Source organism: Lactuca sativa, chromosome 1 (genome assembly GCF_002870075.4).
Source record: "Lactuca sativa cultivar Salinas chromosome 1, Lsat_Salinas_v11, whole genome shotgun sequence".
Taxonomy (NCBI): Eukaryota; Viridiplantae; Streptophyta; class Magnoliopsida; order Asterales; family Asteraceae; genus Lactuca; species Lactuca sativa.
In genome coordinates this window covers 229593394-229612313 of record NC_056623.2, presented here as the reverse complement: position 1 = coordinate 229612313, position 18920 = coordinate 229593394, and the positions used below count along the sequence as shown (strand labels likewise).

The following is an 18920-nucleotide window of genomic DNA, read 5'->3' as shown; positions in this document are numbered from 1 at the left end:
ATCATTTTTTCCTATTTAAATAATAGTTATTTTAGGTAAGATAGGGACCAAACACGTAACAAAAACAAATTGTAGGTACCAAGCGTGTAACAAAAACAAATAGTAAGGACCTTCCGAGTTAAAAAAATAAGTTAAGGACCAAATGTGCAAGTTACCTCAAACCATAGGGACCATTTGTGTAATTTACTCTTTACTTTTTTTGCATTAAAAAACTATTTTCCTTTTCATCAACCATGGATCTTTGCGTACATGTAGAGATGCATTTGTTATTAGATTTTTTTTTTATTTGGAAATAGAATTTCAGCTGTGCTCTTTTCGAGAGTGTAAGGAGGTGGATTATCTCTGGTAGCTTGAATCATACTTCCTTGAGAATATAAACAGCATAACATCTAATAAACTTGGCAACATTATCAATAATCATACTTTCTTTCACAAATGTTGCTGAAGGAATGCATCATACTATGAAAAATGTAACTAACTATAACATTGTACTCATAATATCTTTGTTATTAAGACATTATACCATGAATAAGATAATCACCTCTTCCAACATCCACTTGCATAGGCACCCTCACCATGCCTCCATGTCTATCATCAGATAATAAACCCCAACTTTCGTTTGAACTTGAACCCATCATCATTTTCCTTATTTATGGAAACTTTTGATAAGAGGAGAATGGTGATAAAATCTAGATGCAATAACAGGTCTAGAGAAATCAAATGCAGAGTATTTAGATCTAATATATGTTTATTACCAATAGAAATGATGGAGAAACAAATCAGTGATGAAGTGAAGGTCCTTCCCCGCTTTAATAAGAAATGTTCTCCAAAAACATGACCTTCTACCCAAGCTAATGTCGTAAACTCAATTAGTAAAAACTCAATGATAAAAACTAATCCTATGCCATTGCTAGTTATGCTAGTTATGAATGCGATGGAAAGTACAAAACGGCAGTCAGATGAGAAATAATTCAATTAGGTCGCCCTTATATTAATTAAAACCCATTCTCTATAAGAAACTATCATGTATGCTTCAATTCATGAAGTAATATCTATTACCTTTTTCCCTGTTAAGACATATTTGATACATACACTTAAATAATCAGAAGAGATAACATTGTACTTTTCATCACCATTTGGCATTGATCAGATTATTCATTGTCTTTAACCATTATTTACTCTTGAATCTAGACCAAGCAAGTATCATGAACAGAAGACATGGTGCGGTTCCAACATACCTGCAAGCTTGTTCTCCTTTTCACATCTCTTAATAAAAAGGTATTTATTACAGGAATAACACCACGTATAACAGACATTAACAATACATCATCCCGAAAACCATGCTCGTATTTCTACAAAAATTCACAAAAAATTAATAATTCAAATTCAAAAACTATAATAACCAAATTAATGAAACCATTGACATGGTTATTAGTAAATAGCTGGTGTTTTCGACATAACCACCAAAATGTATGCAAAAAAAAAAAAAAAAAAAAAAAAACAATAATCCAATAGAATAATAAGTAAATTAGAAACTCAAAGTATTTAACAACATAAAACCAACGATTAAGTCCAATGCCTCAACAATTATACAATAAAGGTTCTAATTAATGATTGTTCAGCAATAAAACATACCTGGAACATAACAAGAGAAACTAACCTATAAAAGAGAAAAGAGAATATAATGTATCATGTCATCCCTCATACATATATTAACTTTAAACAAATATTACTTATGTTTAAATTCTTATTAAAAGTTGAAAGATATTTGATTATTTTTCAAATTCATCTAGAAAACAGTTATTAGAAACCGCATCTATAAATGGTTACGATAAAAATAATCAAAAATTGACTATTTTAAATTACTAATAGAATAACCACGTTAACCATTTTTCAAAAGGTTGAACTTGGTCATGATGGTGCTCACCTTTTATGGAAGCCTTTGTAACCGGCAATTATGATCTCTTTTGTTTCCATACTTTATAAGTGCTCCTTTGTAGTATATTTTCTCTGCTTATCTTCAACAAAACCTTTTATTTTTTTTGTCAGTTAGCATGAAAATAGAACGAAAACTCAATAGCAGCCTTTTATGCACCACAAAAGAAAAAAAAAATCACGGATGAATTTGAAAAAATAGGATCGAGTGTGAGTCAATGATCCTTTGAGTAAAAAATCTTCAAACTGAGTTTTTTTGTAATAATAGACAGAGTTACTTCACTATTCTCATTACCTGAGTGTGAGTCAATATCGTTCCAAACCAACAAACACGCCTACATGAGTCTGATTCTTCATGTCGCTCAACGATTCATACATAGAAGTAGAAAAAGATAAATATGATCAGTCATGACGGTGATAGCGGTGTATAGTGGTGAAAGTTAGATTAGGGTTTTTTTTTAAAGAGAATGTTTACATTGGCTGAGAGATTTGGGAATAACCATAATTTGATGCCTGAATTATTGGGATTGCTATGCAAATTCAATTTCAAAAAAGAAGATAATCTTAAATCGGACGAAGAAGACGAAATGCAAGAGGTTTATTATAGATAAGGGTAATTTCAGAAATTCACTTTGAAACCTTGAGCACTGATGAAACGACACGTAGGATAAATTGTACTCTTTTTATTAGGATAGGGGATTAAAAGAAAAGATTTTGTTTTCATGGATAAGAAAGGGATAACTCATTTATATATTCTTATGTTTTTTTTTAAATTTTAAATAAGGATAGAGATGTCAAAGCAAAAAAAAATTAAATGGAAGAATCAAATAAACATGTGGAAATATCACTTCCCATTTCTTGTTTTCATCGGGCATATAAATAGTGATAAGAGGGTAATTGGGTAAACTTCAAATAAATTGGAAGGAGATACGGTTGACTTCTCTCCAATTTGGGAGGAAGATCTTACTTTTTTTTTCAAATCCACCCAAAAAAAAAACTCGGGAACAAGATCATCTCGTCGTTTCCTCCCGATTCCTTCATTACCTCCCCTTCCCTCCTTAATTTAGACTTGGGACATTTGCTACAAAAATTGTCTTATTCGCTCTCCAGCAAGACGAAAACACACTTGCCGCCTCTTGAAAACCCTACTGCTCAGATGAATTCTCGGATGGAGTCCGGAGGGAGCAAAGGCGAATCGAAAACAACTGGGAAACGTAAAGCTAGTGATCTTAATCAGAGTTAGTATCTCTCTTGTTCAACCTCGATACCAGGAGATGGTATTCTATTGATTCTTGTTTAATTTTAACTTTTAATTGGTTCTTTCAGAGTCTCCATTGGTTTTTTCAGAGTCTCTTGCTGAGTTCTTTGCGGAGAATACGAACATAGCTGGGTTTGACGACGTAAGTTCTATTCTGTAATCTAGTATATGTTTTGCTTGTTTTCTTATGAATGCTTCAGTATAACTTTACATGATGTGATCTACTACCACATATTATAAAACATCGAAGGCAATTAGTTGTTATGTATTTAATGTTTTATACGTCGTATTTGAGTTTCAGCCTGGAAAATCGCTTTACAGTACGGTGAGAGAACTTGTTGAAAATGCACTTGATTCTGCAGAGTCCATTCAGGAGCTTCCATTGGTCGAAGTAACAATGTAAGTGTTAATATATATATATATATATATATATATATATATATATATATATATATATATATATGTGTGTGTGTGTGTGTGTTATATGCTCAATAGTTGTATTTTTATCATATTGTTTTTTGTATCACAGTGAAGAGCTTAATAGAAGCAAGCTCAATTCCATGATTGATGATGACTTTGATACATTAAAGGATAGTGTAACGACCGAAAAATACAACCAATTTTAAATTTTTTAAAAACAGCTCGATTCCATTAAATTTTTACAAAAAGGTTTTCAATACAACACATTTAACGTATTCCCAGAATCACATTACTACAAAATCATGAGGAGCGGTACAATCACGCCTTCGTCTTGCCACGGTCTCCTGAAGAACCTGAAAAACATAAAACCACAACTGTAAGCCCGAAAGCTTAGTGAGATATCCCCAAAATACCAACCACATACACCATACACGCATAACATGCCACAACATATATGATCATAGAACAACCATGCACTTCGGGTCTACTGTGTGACTGGTCCGCCGCACCGGCCTACAGTCCATCTAGTCCACCCTCTGAGTCTAGCCATAAACCTCGAGTCTACAGTGTGATTGGTCCGCCCGCACTGGGCCTTCAATCCACCTGGTCCACTCTCCACATACATCGAGTCTGCAGTGTGATTGGTCCGCCCGCACCGGGCCTTCAATCCACCTGGTCCACTCTCTGAGTCTACAGTATAACTGGTCCGCCCACACCGGGCCTTCAGTCTTCCCGGTCCACTCTCCGAGCCTCGGCACGTCTGGTCCGCCCTCTTGGGGCCTACAGCCTATCCGGACCGCTCGCTGGGCCTTCGGAACAACCGGTCCGTCCTGGGTATCTTGGCCTACAGCACAAAGCAGGACCCGCCTCAACCCAACTCCAGTCCAAACAACCATGTGCACATATACATACAATCAGAAACATTCCCCATATCCATTTACATGAAAAGATAGGTGGCAATGAGAATTGGCATGGAGCTGAGATCAAAGTTGTAATTGACGGAAACTGGAAAACATACGGTGTATGTAAATCATGTATCATTTTTGTTCAATGTAATTATCTCTTAAATTAACATATATGTATATATGATTTATGTTTGCAGTCAAAGATATTGGAGTATATGCGCCAAATGGCAGTTATTACTCCTTATGCAGAATTTAAGTTTCGATTTGTTGCAGTTACACCGAAGTGAGTAGAGTCTTATTTTTTATATAAATATAATTTCACATGTTGTTTGTTGATTAATGTTTGTTTTTTCTGTAGTGAAAATGGTGTGGTGGAGAAAAGTTATTCAAGATTGACAGAGGAAATGCCTCCAGTTCCTGTAGAAACAAAGTACCATCCATCAGCTGTGGACTCGCTGCATATCATCCAACGCCTGATTGGTCAAACTAAAAATCAGAATCTTCTGGATTTTCTTCAGCATGAATTTGTTAACATTCCCAAGGCACAAGCTAAAAGATTAATCGGTATATTTAAAACAATTTTACTACTCACTCACTTGTTTTTTAAAAGTTAATCTTTATCATGATGATGTTTTATTTATACAGCAAAAATGGCTCCCGATGTCACCTCCGAAACACAAGTCAACTCTTTGACTCTCCAACAAATTGCTTGCATGAATCAGTTGTTTCAACATACCAAATTTGATGATCCTAGTGGCAATGTATGATATTTTTTCCTCTTCTAAACATATATCACTACAAGAAAAGGGACCTCTAGGGACGAAAAATGTCGTCTCTATAGGTTCCAAAAGTCGTCCCTATAGGTTTCCGGGACGACATGTCGTTCCCATAGCTCTCGTCACCATAGCCTCGTCGCAATAGATCTTTTTTGCCGTCACTATAAATTCCGTCGCAATAGGTAGCAATTAGAGACAACATGTCGTCCTTTTTTGGTTCGTCGCTATACGATGCTAGTCTCCATAGATAAATCTGTAGAGATGACATGTCGTCTCTATAGGTGTGTTTATAAAGACAACAAGTCGTCTCCATAGATACAACTATGAAGACAACATGTCGTCTCCATAGATACAACTATGAAGACAACATGTCGTCTCCATAGATAGAGATATATAGTAAATACATTTCATCCTACAGCCACATGTTTTGCAATTGTACCTACTAATATCTGTTCACACACCAGAATAGAGTAATTTTGAAACAATATAAATTAGTATAATCAATTATTTAAATAAGATTGTTGTTTTACCTAGAGAGAAGAAACTTTAGTTGAACTCTGTTTTTTATCAACTTTCTTTTTGAAGTGTAATTTTCATCCTTAGTATAATCAATTAAGGGATTTGCACGGCATGTAATTTTCATCCTTATTGATATGCTTTGAGGATTTATTTAATGATTAATTAACCTAACCATGATTAGATTCGAGATGATGCCTTTCCAAAATCCTCTTATTCCATCTTCATTATAAACCTCATATGCCTACAAATGGCAGTAAATCAAACCTTGACTTAAAAAGACATGATGTTAAAAACATTAAACACAGATATGTTAAGATTTAAGACTACCAACCACTTACAATCTCCCATGGAGATTAGGCTTCATAGAATCAAGGTCATGCAATTTATCATGCAATGAAGAGCTTCTTTCTTTGCTTCTAGAATCTTTTGTTCTGCTTGAGTATGTGTCTAAGACACATTGAAAGGTTAGTTGTGTATTGACTATTGATATGAATTAATGTATAATCTTAATAAATTCTAAACTATAACATTTGAATAAGTTGTTATTTTGTACAAGTACCTGCATACGTGTCATAAGAACCCATATTGGGTTTGTAAACAATACATTCAATGCCCTGAAATAAAAGGAATTTGTTATCATACAAACAAAAATCAGTTGCACATAAATAACTTGTAAAGTTAAACAAAATACCAAACACTAATATGGCATTTGTATAAAATGATTTTGTAAAATGATTTGGTGTAATTACCCTGCTAATGCTACCACAACAAGCCAGAACAACATGCTAATTATAATAAATCCCCTGCAAAGAAACAAAAGAAGATTGTTATGTTAACAAGTGACATTCATGAGAAATCACATGCCAAATGAATTGAAGTGTAACCTGTGATGTAGCAGTTCCAAAAAGAGAAGACTTATGGCCGCTGTAGAGTCCTCCAAGACCTTCACTTCTTATAACCTGCTGTGAAAGGACAACGAATTGAAACTATTATGTTAATAAGTTTGAATGTAGAGGACATGATCCAGAACAACATAATCAATACAACTTATCACTGAATTCAAGGGTGTTGCAATGGATAATTGTGAATGTAAAGGGGGCTATACAGTGGGTCTTATATTAAAGTTCATGCAATTGCTTAAAAACACTTTATAGCAACAAAGAGGATCCTTTCATATATTGCTCAAACAACATCTTATGGAATTTTGTATTCAAGGCAAGAAAAAATTGAATTTCTTGGCTACTCTGATAGTAATTAGGGAGGTGCATAAGGAGATATGAAGATTACAAATGAAAATTACTTCATTATTGGATTGTGATCATAGAAGCCAAAACATGTTTATGATGAAACGAAGAACATAAACATGAAGCATTTAAATAAGTGTATCACAAGACCAATAGGAAGTAGACAGAGAGAGTAAAAGGGAAGGAATAAGTACCGATTGGAGAGGATACATGATGATTTGAGCAATGATACCTCCGCCAGCTCCGACAAGGTTATTCACGACGGTGTTCGACATTTATCTCCGTCGATGATTTCTGTAACAGCTATCAAACCATAGAAAATCACAATTCCAGTTTCAAATAGATAATTGCTAACATAGACCCCAATTATAGTTTCTAACTGAGAATTACTAACCTAGGTCGCCGGAGTGGGGCTTGTAATTGTTAGAATTCATAATCGGAGGTGAAAAGAAAGCCGGTAGTTGGAACCGTCGGTGTTGAAGCTAATCGGTGGTGGTCTTCAGCAACTAGCATCAGGATCAGTAGAGAGAGGAAGAAGATTTGCCGGTAGTGGGAGGTAAGGAAGTCGCCAAGGGAGAATCTTTGATCGATCAATCGAGAGAGACCGATGATTGATTATTCAGCATGTGTGAATGAAACGAATGGGGCTGTTCTAATTTTGGGCATAGAGAGTTATGGGGACGACAAGTCGTCCCTATAGCCATCCCCAAAACGACGTTATGTCTTTATTTCCGTCAACGATTTAAGAAATATTTTATTTTTTATTTTTTGTTTTTTATTGGAGCAATAAGTCGTCCCCATAGGTGTTTCAAGAACGCGCCAAATTCACTTTGTTTCCCGCCTAACATGTTGAGACGAGAGATCGTCTAAAAGTCAAAATTAATTAGACAACTCTATGGCAACGACATGTCGTCCCTATAGGGCGGCTATAGTGACGACATATGTCATCCCTATAGATTTCGTCTCTACAGGTGCTTATTCTTGTAGTGTATCTATCTAAGAGCTTCACCCATTAAGATCATAAAAATAACTTAATGCTGCTTCTTTCTAGTGTCTTGCACCTTTAGGAGATGAATCCTTTTGCGAGGGTATATATAAGGTGCTGCAGCCGAAGATGGTTGCAACATATACTGCAAAAAGGTAAGAATCCATCCATATCTTAAAAATACACTCATAATCAACCATGTATTTAAAAATGGCTACATTTCAGTGCTCAAGTATATCAAGGACACCCGTTCATTGTAGAAGCTGGAGTTAGTATGGGAGGAAAATGCTTCAAGCAGGTGGGTTGAGTGAGTTTGTTTCTGTGTGTGTGATTTTTTGTAAAATCTAAAATCACACTAATTAATAATAATAATAATAAAAAGATTTTCACGTTTGAAAACTCTAGGGTATAAATATCTTCCTGTTTGCAAACCGTGTTCCATTGCTGTTTGAGCAAGATGCTGATGTTGTCACCACAACTGCCACGAAGAGAATCAAGTAAGAGTTGTTGTTTTATGTTTTATAATCTTCACTTTTACTAGCAAATTTTTTATTGTTATGGAATTTTCAGGTGGGAAAGATACAAAATTTTTAAGAGGCAGGAAAAAATTGGCGTTTTTGTTAACATTGTAAGCACAAAAATTCCATTCAAAGGGTCTGGAATGGCTAAGGCTGTCAAGGTCTACTCTCAATTTTATTTTTAATATAATATAATAATGTTAATTTTTATTTTGCTTCCTTATTAGGCTAATAATAATAATGTCCTGTATGTTATTTTCTAGACTTGTCTTGAAGATTGCTGCAACCAGCTCAGGTCTCTAGACCTTAAAAGAAATATGAGTTTGTAAGTTGATCATCTTTTATATCTGTGAGATATTAATTACTTTTGTTTTTTTCTCTCTCTCTCAAGTTGATAATAGTTTATGTTTTTATATTGGCTGTAGCTACATTGATCAAGCTGCAACTGCTTGTGCTAGCATAACGGAGATTGGCCGAGATTTGAATGGTCCAGATACTAAAGTATGGACAAAAGAAGAGCTGGTTCGAGATTTTCGTGAAGATTGTAAAAAGGTATCTAAATATTTTAAAGTTTTGCTTTGCTTTAATAATTATTTCTAAATTTGATTCTTGTTTCTTTGTGTTAGGCGGGATTAATAACAGATTAGATGGCAATGGAATCGACGCTTTTTGGAGCTTTTGTTCATATGGGTAACAGTTTGCATCAGAAAGGAACAATGGCTATGAGACTTTTTGTTTTCTTTTGTTCATGTGGGTTTTTTGGATGTTTGAATTAGGGTTTTTTTTATGTCACTACTACAAAAAAGAGTAATACCGACGGCCAAATCCGTCGATAATCTGTTGCTCATACTCTTACCGACGGAATTGTAATACACCCAAATCCGTCGGTATTCGGATTACCGACAGATTTTGTTGTGACTGATTAGCGATGGATTTTGGCATTATTAGAAAAAATACATAAATTCATGAAAGAATAAAAGATAATTACATATTCAAAACAGAAAAAATCTTAAAACATTCATCAAATGTTATATTTTAAAACCAACAAAAATAAAAGTAAAAAAGTCCAATACTAGACGCACATTAAATCCATACTTGACACACTTTACAGCTACATAAGTGGATTCAAACACTACACAATTGAAAAATAAATATAAGTTTTAAAATTAACCTTGACAAGAACTATTTTGTTTGTCAATCTATTATTGTTGCTCCCAAGATCGATTTGCAAACCTCCACTTAGGAGCAAACTAATTGTTTCCAAGTCACTCGGTAGATTGATTGTCTATAGACAATAATTTACAAACTTAAATTTTTTAAAGCAGTTTTATAAAGGTAAATGATATGCTAAATAGCTAATAAGTACTTAATGTATGACCTTTTGCTGAGTAAAGATGTATGTGGTTCCTCTTAGCTGCAAAATTGATATGATCGAGTCAAAGCCTATAGTTTCCCTCGGCAACACCTATACAACTTCTATAAAGTGGTAAAAAGCAACAAAAAACAGAAACAATACTATCCTCATTAAGCCTTAAACATTTTATGACTACAGCATTTTATGTTGAAAACAAAGACCATAGTCAATTCCAACATCTATGTCCATATATATATATATATATATATATATATATATATATATATATATATATATATATATATATATATATATATATATATATATATATATATATATATATTTATATGAATTTATTGTTTGTTGTAACTATATATAAAGGAATATCTTATTTTTATTATCTGATGAAAATATCTTGCTCTTTACTGAAAAAAGAAACCTTGAATTGAATTCCTTCCACCTTGCCTTACAAGTAGTGAAATCCATCCTAAAATTTATAGGATTCCGAGGGAACTGAATTCCAACCATTTGGCAACCAAAACAAGCCTGGAATTAAATTCCGTTCATTTGAAAAAAAAAGGTTAAAGATCTTTAACTACTATAAACACAAGACCCATGAGGAAAATGAAGCACAAACTCTAGACGAGTTGATAAAGAAGATAAAGTTGTATCATGAAGATGATATTGATACCTGTATAATATTGACTAACTGCATAGTTGCCCATCCAAATAGAAGAAAAAAGTAATGCAAAATTTTCCACAAATAACATAATTAAGAATCAAATCCATTATTGCTAATAATAGAAATCTTCAAACATCAATTTTCCATGCATGCCATTGTAAGGATAAATAAATAATATAAAACAAAATTTTATTTTATTGCGTAAAAATTTGTCCTTACAATGCAACTCATTGAAAACTATGTTAATACATATTTCTTAGCAATCTTTTCTAACTCCAATTAGTAGCTCAAGATTCTAATCTTCAAGTAATGCGATCGAAATCCATTTTTTCACGATTAGATTCCGCTCACTTCTTCCCTTAAGCTTCCTCTCCTTTTCTTTGATCCTACAAGACATCGAAATGTAATCTTATCACATCATGTATTAAGAATCTAGAATAGGAACTTAAGAGAGTTAGTTAATGGATTTTACCTAAAGCAGAGCCATACGTTTTGACTCTCTCATCTCTTAGATCTCTTAGGTAAATAGGGAAGTTTCGTCTCCAATGCCCCTTCTCTTGGAAATAAAAGCAAATTGACTCTTTTGGAACAACGCATGGAACTACTTCAAACTTTGCCTTTCTCTTATGATCAACCTTTTCGATCATGGCATGTCTTTCATTGCCATTCCTATATCCATAGAGGTCTGTAAGGCAGATTCACCAATCAACTTTGCTTTTCCAGTGCGCTAAATCATTGCTGATTTAGCAGCATTAAGCATGTAGGTGAGATCTATAAGGGTCATGTCGTGATTTATCATATAGTACTTTCTTACGAACTCACTATATGAGTTAGGAAGTAACTGAAGAACCCAGTCAACAGCTAGCTCCTCACAGACAACGGATCCCAACATTCTTAACCTATCAATGTGTGACTTCATCTCTAGAACGTGTGCACACACTGACTTTCCTTCTTCATGTTTACTTACCAAAAGGGCTTGAGTGAGCTTGAACTTTTCAAGCCTTCGAACTTGTGGGTTAGGGAGAATAATTGGAAGAGGTGGAGGAAGTGAAGCATGATCTCTTGTTCCTCGATCGAATCGTGGAATATCATCTTCATGTGGAAAGCTTGTTCCATGAGATTTGGGAATACCATAGTTGTCATACTTTGACATCTACAAAACGAAAGAAAACAAATTCAAGTTAGTTGATTAGAATCCTCGATGTGACACCCAAATGAAACATCGAGGCTAGGATCCAACACAATACACTACAACCTAGAAAAAGGATGTCGTAATCTAGTTGCAGAATATTTGAAGGTAGGTAAATGACGATTTACCAATTTCCACCATGAAAAACAAAAAATAAATTTAAGTTTTAAATCTATTGAAAATTCCTAGATCTTTTGAGATTCATTGAACATTTCAATGGCATGTTTAAATCTTGATATGCCCCTCTAGTTTGTGACTGGGATACCGGGGATCACAAAGCGGGTGTGAATAACCATGCAAACTTACATGGTGCCCCTACATGTTACAGTCACCTATTCTATGTGTCGGTTAACCACACACGCTCCACCGAACTGTGACAAACATTGAGTCACCATTTGCTACCTTTGCTTAGAACCATTTAGTGTGTCGGTTAACCACACACGCTCCACTAACGTCTTCGCAAGGGCACAAAGTGTAATTTCATGGAATTGCATCAATTCACTTTTGCCTAAAGTAACTAAAATTGGGAATTTGTAAAGGCATTTAGTTACTTTTGTATTTCATTATACTTATAATGGAAGGTTTTTGTCCTATCCTACCCGTTCGGCTAACGACCCTCCACTAGTCAAGAGTGCGGTGGGTAAGAGTGGATACCCATTTTATTGCCATTTTATAGGCAATTTCCTTAAACACCCCTTATACACCAGCTTCGTGAATGAGGCCTACTAACGGTAAGACTGACTTTTACTCATATATATATATATATATATATATATATATATATATATATATATATATATATATATATATATAATATTAGACTTTTAATGTTATGTATAGTATAGGGTGTATTTTACACTTTTAAAATACTAGGTGTTCTAATTTAATAATCTATACTTTTAATTTAATTAAATGTAAACCAAAAACTTTATGGATTTATTAAATCTCTTTTAATTATACACTTTAATTAATTAATAAAACCATAAGGGTGTGATTTGAACTTTTCAAAACTATACTAGGGTTTTAGAATTTAACAATTCTAAATTAAACTTTTAATCAACTTTTAAATTCCAAAACTTGAGGGCAAGTTTTGAAACATTTCAAAACATTAAGGTTTAACTTATTTAAATTTCAAAAACAAAACTTTTGAGTTTAAATTTAAACTATAAAACCTAAAGGGGAAAATTGAAACTTTTTCACAAGATAGTTCAAATCTAAATTACAAATAATCAAACTTTATCTAATAAAAGAAATGATTATCTAATTTTTGACAATTATCTTCTATTTTGGTAAGGATAATCACCAAATATTGATAAAATTCGGATTTGATTACAAAAACATGTTTATGGTAATTATCCAAAGCTAAAACAGGAAGAAAATTGTGAAAACGAGCTTTCAGACCCTTTGACTCGTCGAGTCTAGACCTGGACTCATCGATTACAGCTGACTCGGCGAGTCAAACACTCAGAAGCAAAAAAAAAATTCGATTTTCAGTGATAATTTCGATCAAATAAGCATCAATACAATAGAAACCAACCAGGCTCTGATACCACTGATGGGTTTTAGCCATAAGTATATCCTATGTGCTCATGCAAACCCTAATGCTTGGATCTAGGTTTCTCTATTGTACATGCAACTCATCCAAGACTTTAAATCCTAGATCTAGCATACTATTAATCATATTAACATAAGAATGGGGTTTAGATCTTACCTTGATTGTTATGTAGCAATAACAATCTCAAATCCTCCTTTGTAATGACTTTAGAAAGCTTAGAGTCACAAATGTCACTCCTCTAATGGTTCACAAACACCAAGAGCAAGAGGATGAAGAATAAGGAGAGGGGAGGCTGCTCAAAACATGTGGAAACCCTAGTGAATAAGTTCACCACGTTTTTTAGTCTCAAGGGTCCTTTAAATAGTGAGACTATTATGGTTATCTAACAAGGAATTTGGATGCTTAGGCCCTAAGCAACCCATGGACTCCCTCCTTAGAGGCCTAGGACGATTTCTAATGGGTTGCCCCATAGAATTCGTCCACCCCTCTAATATGGAGTCCATTAGCCCAATATTCAACTATCACACAACTGACAGTTCTAGTCCCTTAAGTTTAATTAATGTCTTTTAGCTACAAACTTAATTCTTATTAATTCTTGACTAATATTAATTAAACAATATGATTTCTCCTTTAATATATTATTCTCATAATATATTAATAAATCATAATTAATCCTTTCTCTCCATAATTCATCCTATCAAGTTGCTTTGGTAAAGGCAACCCAAAAGGACCATGCACCATCGGGTCAAGTACATACCAAAATAGTTATGGACTTAGACACTAATCCAACAGGTGTGCGGCCGTACACATTCAAAGGATGAAGAATAAGGTTGAAACATGAAGAATCAAGGGATATTTCAAGTATAACAAGCTAAGGAATGAATCACTTACGTTTTTGAGGCCTTTGGAATGTTCTTGGTTGAAGATTCTAGAGAGAGAAAGCAGTAGTGTGCAGCCAAATGAAAAAAAGAATGAAAGAAGGGGGTCTCCTCATATATATAGAGGTGGGTGACCCACCACCCCGAGTGTGCGGTCATAGGGTGGGTGTGCAGCAGCATACCCATGTGTACGGCCGTACACTCCTCCCAAGAGGGTATATGGCCCGATTCTACTACTGTATGACTTGATAGCTCATCCCTAATCTCAACCTTAATTGTACTTATGCTTAGAACACTAAAACGAATCCTAAAATGACGCTAGAAGGTGATGGAATTGATTTTAACATTGATAGTAGTTCCATGTTGTCACAATGTTGACCTGGCTCGTCGAGTGCAAGTTCCCAGTGTTTGCGGCCGAAAACTCTTTGGCCAACTCGTCGAGTTTCCTTGCAACTCACCAAGTTCATGCATGTCCAAAGGTCAGGAAGACCCTAGCTGACTCGCCGAGTCATTCGACTGACTCGCCTAGCCCACAACAATCTTCATCGGACTCGCCGAGTCGACCATGAAACTCGTCGATTCCCTTCAGTCCTCTATCCATTCAGATGCTTTTTAAGCCATGAAAAGGTTCCATATTGCAGATCCAACTCCCCAAAGCATGTTTATCACGTAAAGTTGCAAACTTTATGTGCATGCAAGGCTCTAAAGACTCTAAATGACAAATCCAAGCTTGCAATGGAGTTTTACACTCAAGGAGAGGCTCATGCTTGCTAAAGCTGAAAGCTTTATGAGCTTAGAGGTCAAAGAGAGTTCAGATCTAAAGTTACAACTTCAGATCTTTGCTCATACCCAAGAATGGCTCCTTATTATACTAGAAAAGCCCTAATCTTTAACCAAATGAAATCTAGAATGAAATGAGGTCAAGATAACGACTTGCTACCTTCTAAAAGATGATAATTGAAGTAGATTTCAGATCTCCCACACGTTCCTTGTTTCTAGCCTCTTGCTCTCCAAGTTCTTCTTACAAAGATCCACCTTCCAAAGCTTAAAACACACAAGGATGAAGCACACACACAGATTAGGGTTTTTTGGACTCTCAAGAGGCTACAATGGGGCTAAAGGAGGTTTATGATCCTTTAAATAGGGTGCAAAACCCCGGAAACTAGGGTTTCATCCTCCAGCTCCTACTCGTCGAGTCCCTTCTTCGAGTCAGGAGTAGGTCACTTAAACTCGTGGCCCAACCCGCTGCTACTCGACGAGTCAGGGCATCCAACATGTCGAGTAGACCTTGAAATCATGAAAACTATAACCATAATCAATACCTGAGAGTCGGTGTGTTATAGATAATTAAAAAAGCATCCATCTTTCATGATATTTCTACTATGACAGAGGTGGTGTATACATGTATCATATTGCATAATATGATAACAAAACATGAGGGAAACGCAATATGTGTGTATGAAGAGAATGAAGTCATCCAAGAGACACAACCATTAGAATATCGTGGTCAAGAATGGATACAAAGAATGAGGATAATTCACAGAGCAGTAATCCATACCGAACTTCGCCGCCATTTGACCGATCGTCTTTGGACGATGGATAATCTTGATCTAAATATGCCACTGAAAGACGAATTGGATGGCCGGTATTTGGAGTTAGACCTGTTGCTTTAGTGTGTTTTTTATGAAATGTGTTTTAGTTATGAAGTGTGTTTTTTATGTATTAAATCGTGTTTTAGGTATTAAGTCGTGTATGTTGGTGTTAAGTCATGTTTGTAGTGGTTTGAATTATTAAATCATGCTTTTAGGTATTTTAAGTTTTAATTTATTGTAACTTTTTTAATTTAATATGAAATGTTTGTGTTTTAAAAAATATAATTGATATCATATTAATTGTTTGTGGTTGAAACAAAAAAATTTGTTTAATATTATAATAAAATAAAGTATTTTAATTAAATTAGAAAAAGAAAATAAAAAAAATGGAGTGTTAGGAGTGCTAGGAGTATTATCACTCCATACCAAATGCTAAGAGTATGTGTTAAATGGTAAAAAATGAGGTAACACTCCAAAATCTGACATGACAAAGTGTTAGAAGTGTTACTACTCCCGTTAGCCTAATAATGTAAAAGATGTTAAAATATTAAATGTGAAAGTTTACATATTTTATATAAAATTGGAGGCAACAAAAATTAATAATAATATATAACAATTATATGCTTGATAAAATGGTTTTATAAGATTACTTTGTGATTGGCGTCACAAAAATATTGCTATATATATTTTGAAGATAAGCTCTTTTATAAAATATTAATACAAAATTCAAATAATTGATGATAAATAGTTTGAAATTTTGTTTTTCAACGAATAGTGGAAAGTAAATTTACAACTAATTTTTTTTTTTTTTTTTGTGAAATTACTTTTAGAAAATAGATGAATATCTTATAACTTATAAATATTAAACAGAGAAAATAAAATATCCTCCTATATTTTCTTCTTACAAATTTTCATATCATGTTAAATGTTGACATGCGTAACTCACTAATTCTTTTTTCTTATCTCATATTTTATTTTGACACTTGTCATGATCTGGTTACTAAGAACATTTGCAGGAAGAAAATAATAGAAACATATTTAATTTCTCTATACAATAACATGGTCTTTTCTCAATTAGTGGTTCATGCCTTCATGGTTAAAATTTGAAGTTTTATTTTTGTTAAAGATGTTTCGGTTCTTAAAAAGCCAAAGGCCACCTAGTATCCACTTTTTTTCATCTTTTACCACTTGTTGAAGGTGATTTTGAAACTAAAACTCATATGGTCCCTTTTAACCCTAAACACTCGCTTAAAATTTTCAATACACTCGTACAATTTAACACTAGAAACCGAAGGGCTTCTTGCGCAACAAGGCATCTGGTAATGCTCTCCTTCCTTTGAAGTCTAGTGTTCAGGTTTCATCGTGGACATAGGTGAAATTAGGAGTAGTTTAGGAATATATCATTCCAAAAAAAGGTTAAATATGTTATTTACTTAGAGGGTAGTTCACCATTTCTAACTCCCACCTTCCTGTTTTTTGATGGAGTTGCTAATGTGGAGTTGGGTTATAGTGACATGGCATACATTTTATCAACCTGGACCGAAATTCATCCAGCTTGACCAAAATCATGTAAATCCAACCAGCTTGACCGAATTTCAACATCTCAATATGTGTTTCCAATCTTTTTTTTTTTTTGCAACAGTGGCACTTGTGCCCAAATGGAGTTGGGTTACAAAGACACGGCATACATTTTATCATATTTTTACTACAATGGATCGATTTCCCATGTTCGTGTGTCCTTCAAACCTATTTAAACTTCTGTTACATGGTTGTACACAAGGTTAGTAATGTAAATAACCAAGCAAACAATTAAACAAAATCCATATATCATTTCCATGTTAGCAAGTCACAATAACATCGGTTTCTCTTCAAGAGAAGATGAATGTGGTATCTCCTTAGAGCCCTGCACCAAGATGGTCATGCCCAACTGTTGTCATGCAATGTGCATCAATTGCTTCCATGACCGGTAACTTTTATTACAAACATGTTTCACATTTCTTGTTTTTAGGCTAAATTTTTAACATTTTTACAGGAATCCTGCCCTTTGTGTCATGGTAGCTTGAAGAGAGTCAACTCAGAGGACTTATGGGTTCTTCCATGTACAACAGATGTGGTTGACCAAAAAACCATGTCAAAGGAGGATAAGAAATGGTTTTATGAATGTATTAAAAAGTTGCCTAAAGATGTCCAAAATGCTTTATTCTTACTATTTGTTTTAATTTGAGTAGGGTAAAAGTGGAACGTTTTTCGTGTATATTCGTAATTTTAACGCAAGTGATTTTGCAGCCGATTTCTGCAAAATATGTACATTCCCAATGTAGAATTTAGCTACGTTTTAATGTATGTTTTTACTCGTAGTTATAGATGTCTTCTTTTGAAAGTTAAATCTCTTCAGTCAAATGATTAGCAAAAGCACCTTGAACACCAATCTATATATGATCCTGGAACCATAAACTTCATTAAAAATTCAAAATGTCAAATTCATTACATAAATATAATAGAGTAGAAAAGGGTTGGATCCATAGTTTGGTTTTATCTCAGACTTGATAATTTTATATTTGATTAAACTGTGCATTCATTTGAGTGTTGTTTAAATGTAGGGTGCTAATTCAAATCCCAGAAGCTATCTAACTGTCCACTGTGAGTGTTGTATGTGTCATATGTTATGTATGTGTGTGTCATATGGTGTTAATGTTTCATCTATCATGGTTCATGATTTAACTCTTTTTTTTCATGTCTGTTTTTAATGTAACTATGCAGATTAATAAGCTACATTTATAACATTTATCAAGGATTTAATTTAAAATTGAATGGCAAATACATGTTCGTGATTAAGGGGAATATCTTTTGGTTTCCATGAATGTCTTGTGATAATATTAGGATGAAGGTAATGTGAGTTGTAACATCTGCAATAGCATTGAAAAACTCGGAGCCAGAATGAATAATCATGCATTATACTTTGTTGCTGAATGTTTGGGACAACAAACTTTCAACTTAAAAAATAATGACATTAATGCGTGTGAAATAACGATGCTATAGTAATCACTAAAATTGTTGAAATATTTTGGCTTAATCTCGAAAATTGAAATTCTGATTTTGGTTTTCCGCCA

At 34.0% G+C, this 18920-nt stretch overlaps 1 protein-coding gene and 1 pseudogene across 1 annotated transcript; both read left to right on the top strand.

Annotated features, from left to right (window-relative positions):
* The first annotated feature begins 3103 nt into the window (after positions 1–3103).
* On the top strand, positions 3104–8823 carry LOC111879428 (DNA topoisomerase 6 subunit B). The gene is made up of 13 exons (XM_052767351.1): positions 3104–3173; positions 3283–3335; positions 3495–3592; positions 3723–3789; positions 4524–4634; positions 4716–4801; positions 4877–5082; positions 5164–5279; positions 8109–8197; positions 8268–8340; positions 8448–8539; positions 8613–8721; positions 8788–8823. Exons 1-13 carry the CDS (start codon positions 3104–3106, stop codon positions 8821–8823), a joined length of 1206 nt encoding a protein of 401 aa, XP_052623311.1.
* Positions 8824–17289: 8466 nt separating this feature from the next.
* Positions 17290–18131, top strand: LOC111879434 (uncharacterized; annotated as a pseudogene).
* The last annotated feature ends 789 nt before the right edge of the window (positions 18132–18920 follow it).

Excerpts from the sequence above, each read along its gene's own strand:
- LOC111879428 (XM_052767351.1), top strand. The coding sequence starts at position 3,104 with ATGGAGTCCGGAGGGAGCAAAGGCGAATCGAAAACAACTGGGAAACGT. Across the intron at positions 5,083-5,163 it reads ACAAGCTAAAAGATTAATCG|CAAAAATGGCTCCCGATGTC; the intron begins GTATATTTAAAA and ends TTATTTATACAG. Across the intron at positions 8,198-8,267 it reads GCAACATATACTGCAAAAAG|TGCTCAAGTATATCAAGGAC; the intron begins GTAAGAATCCAT and ends GCTACATTTCAG.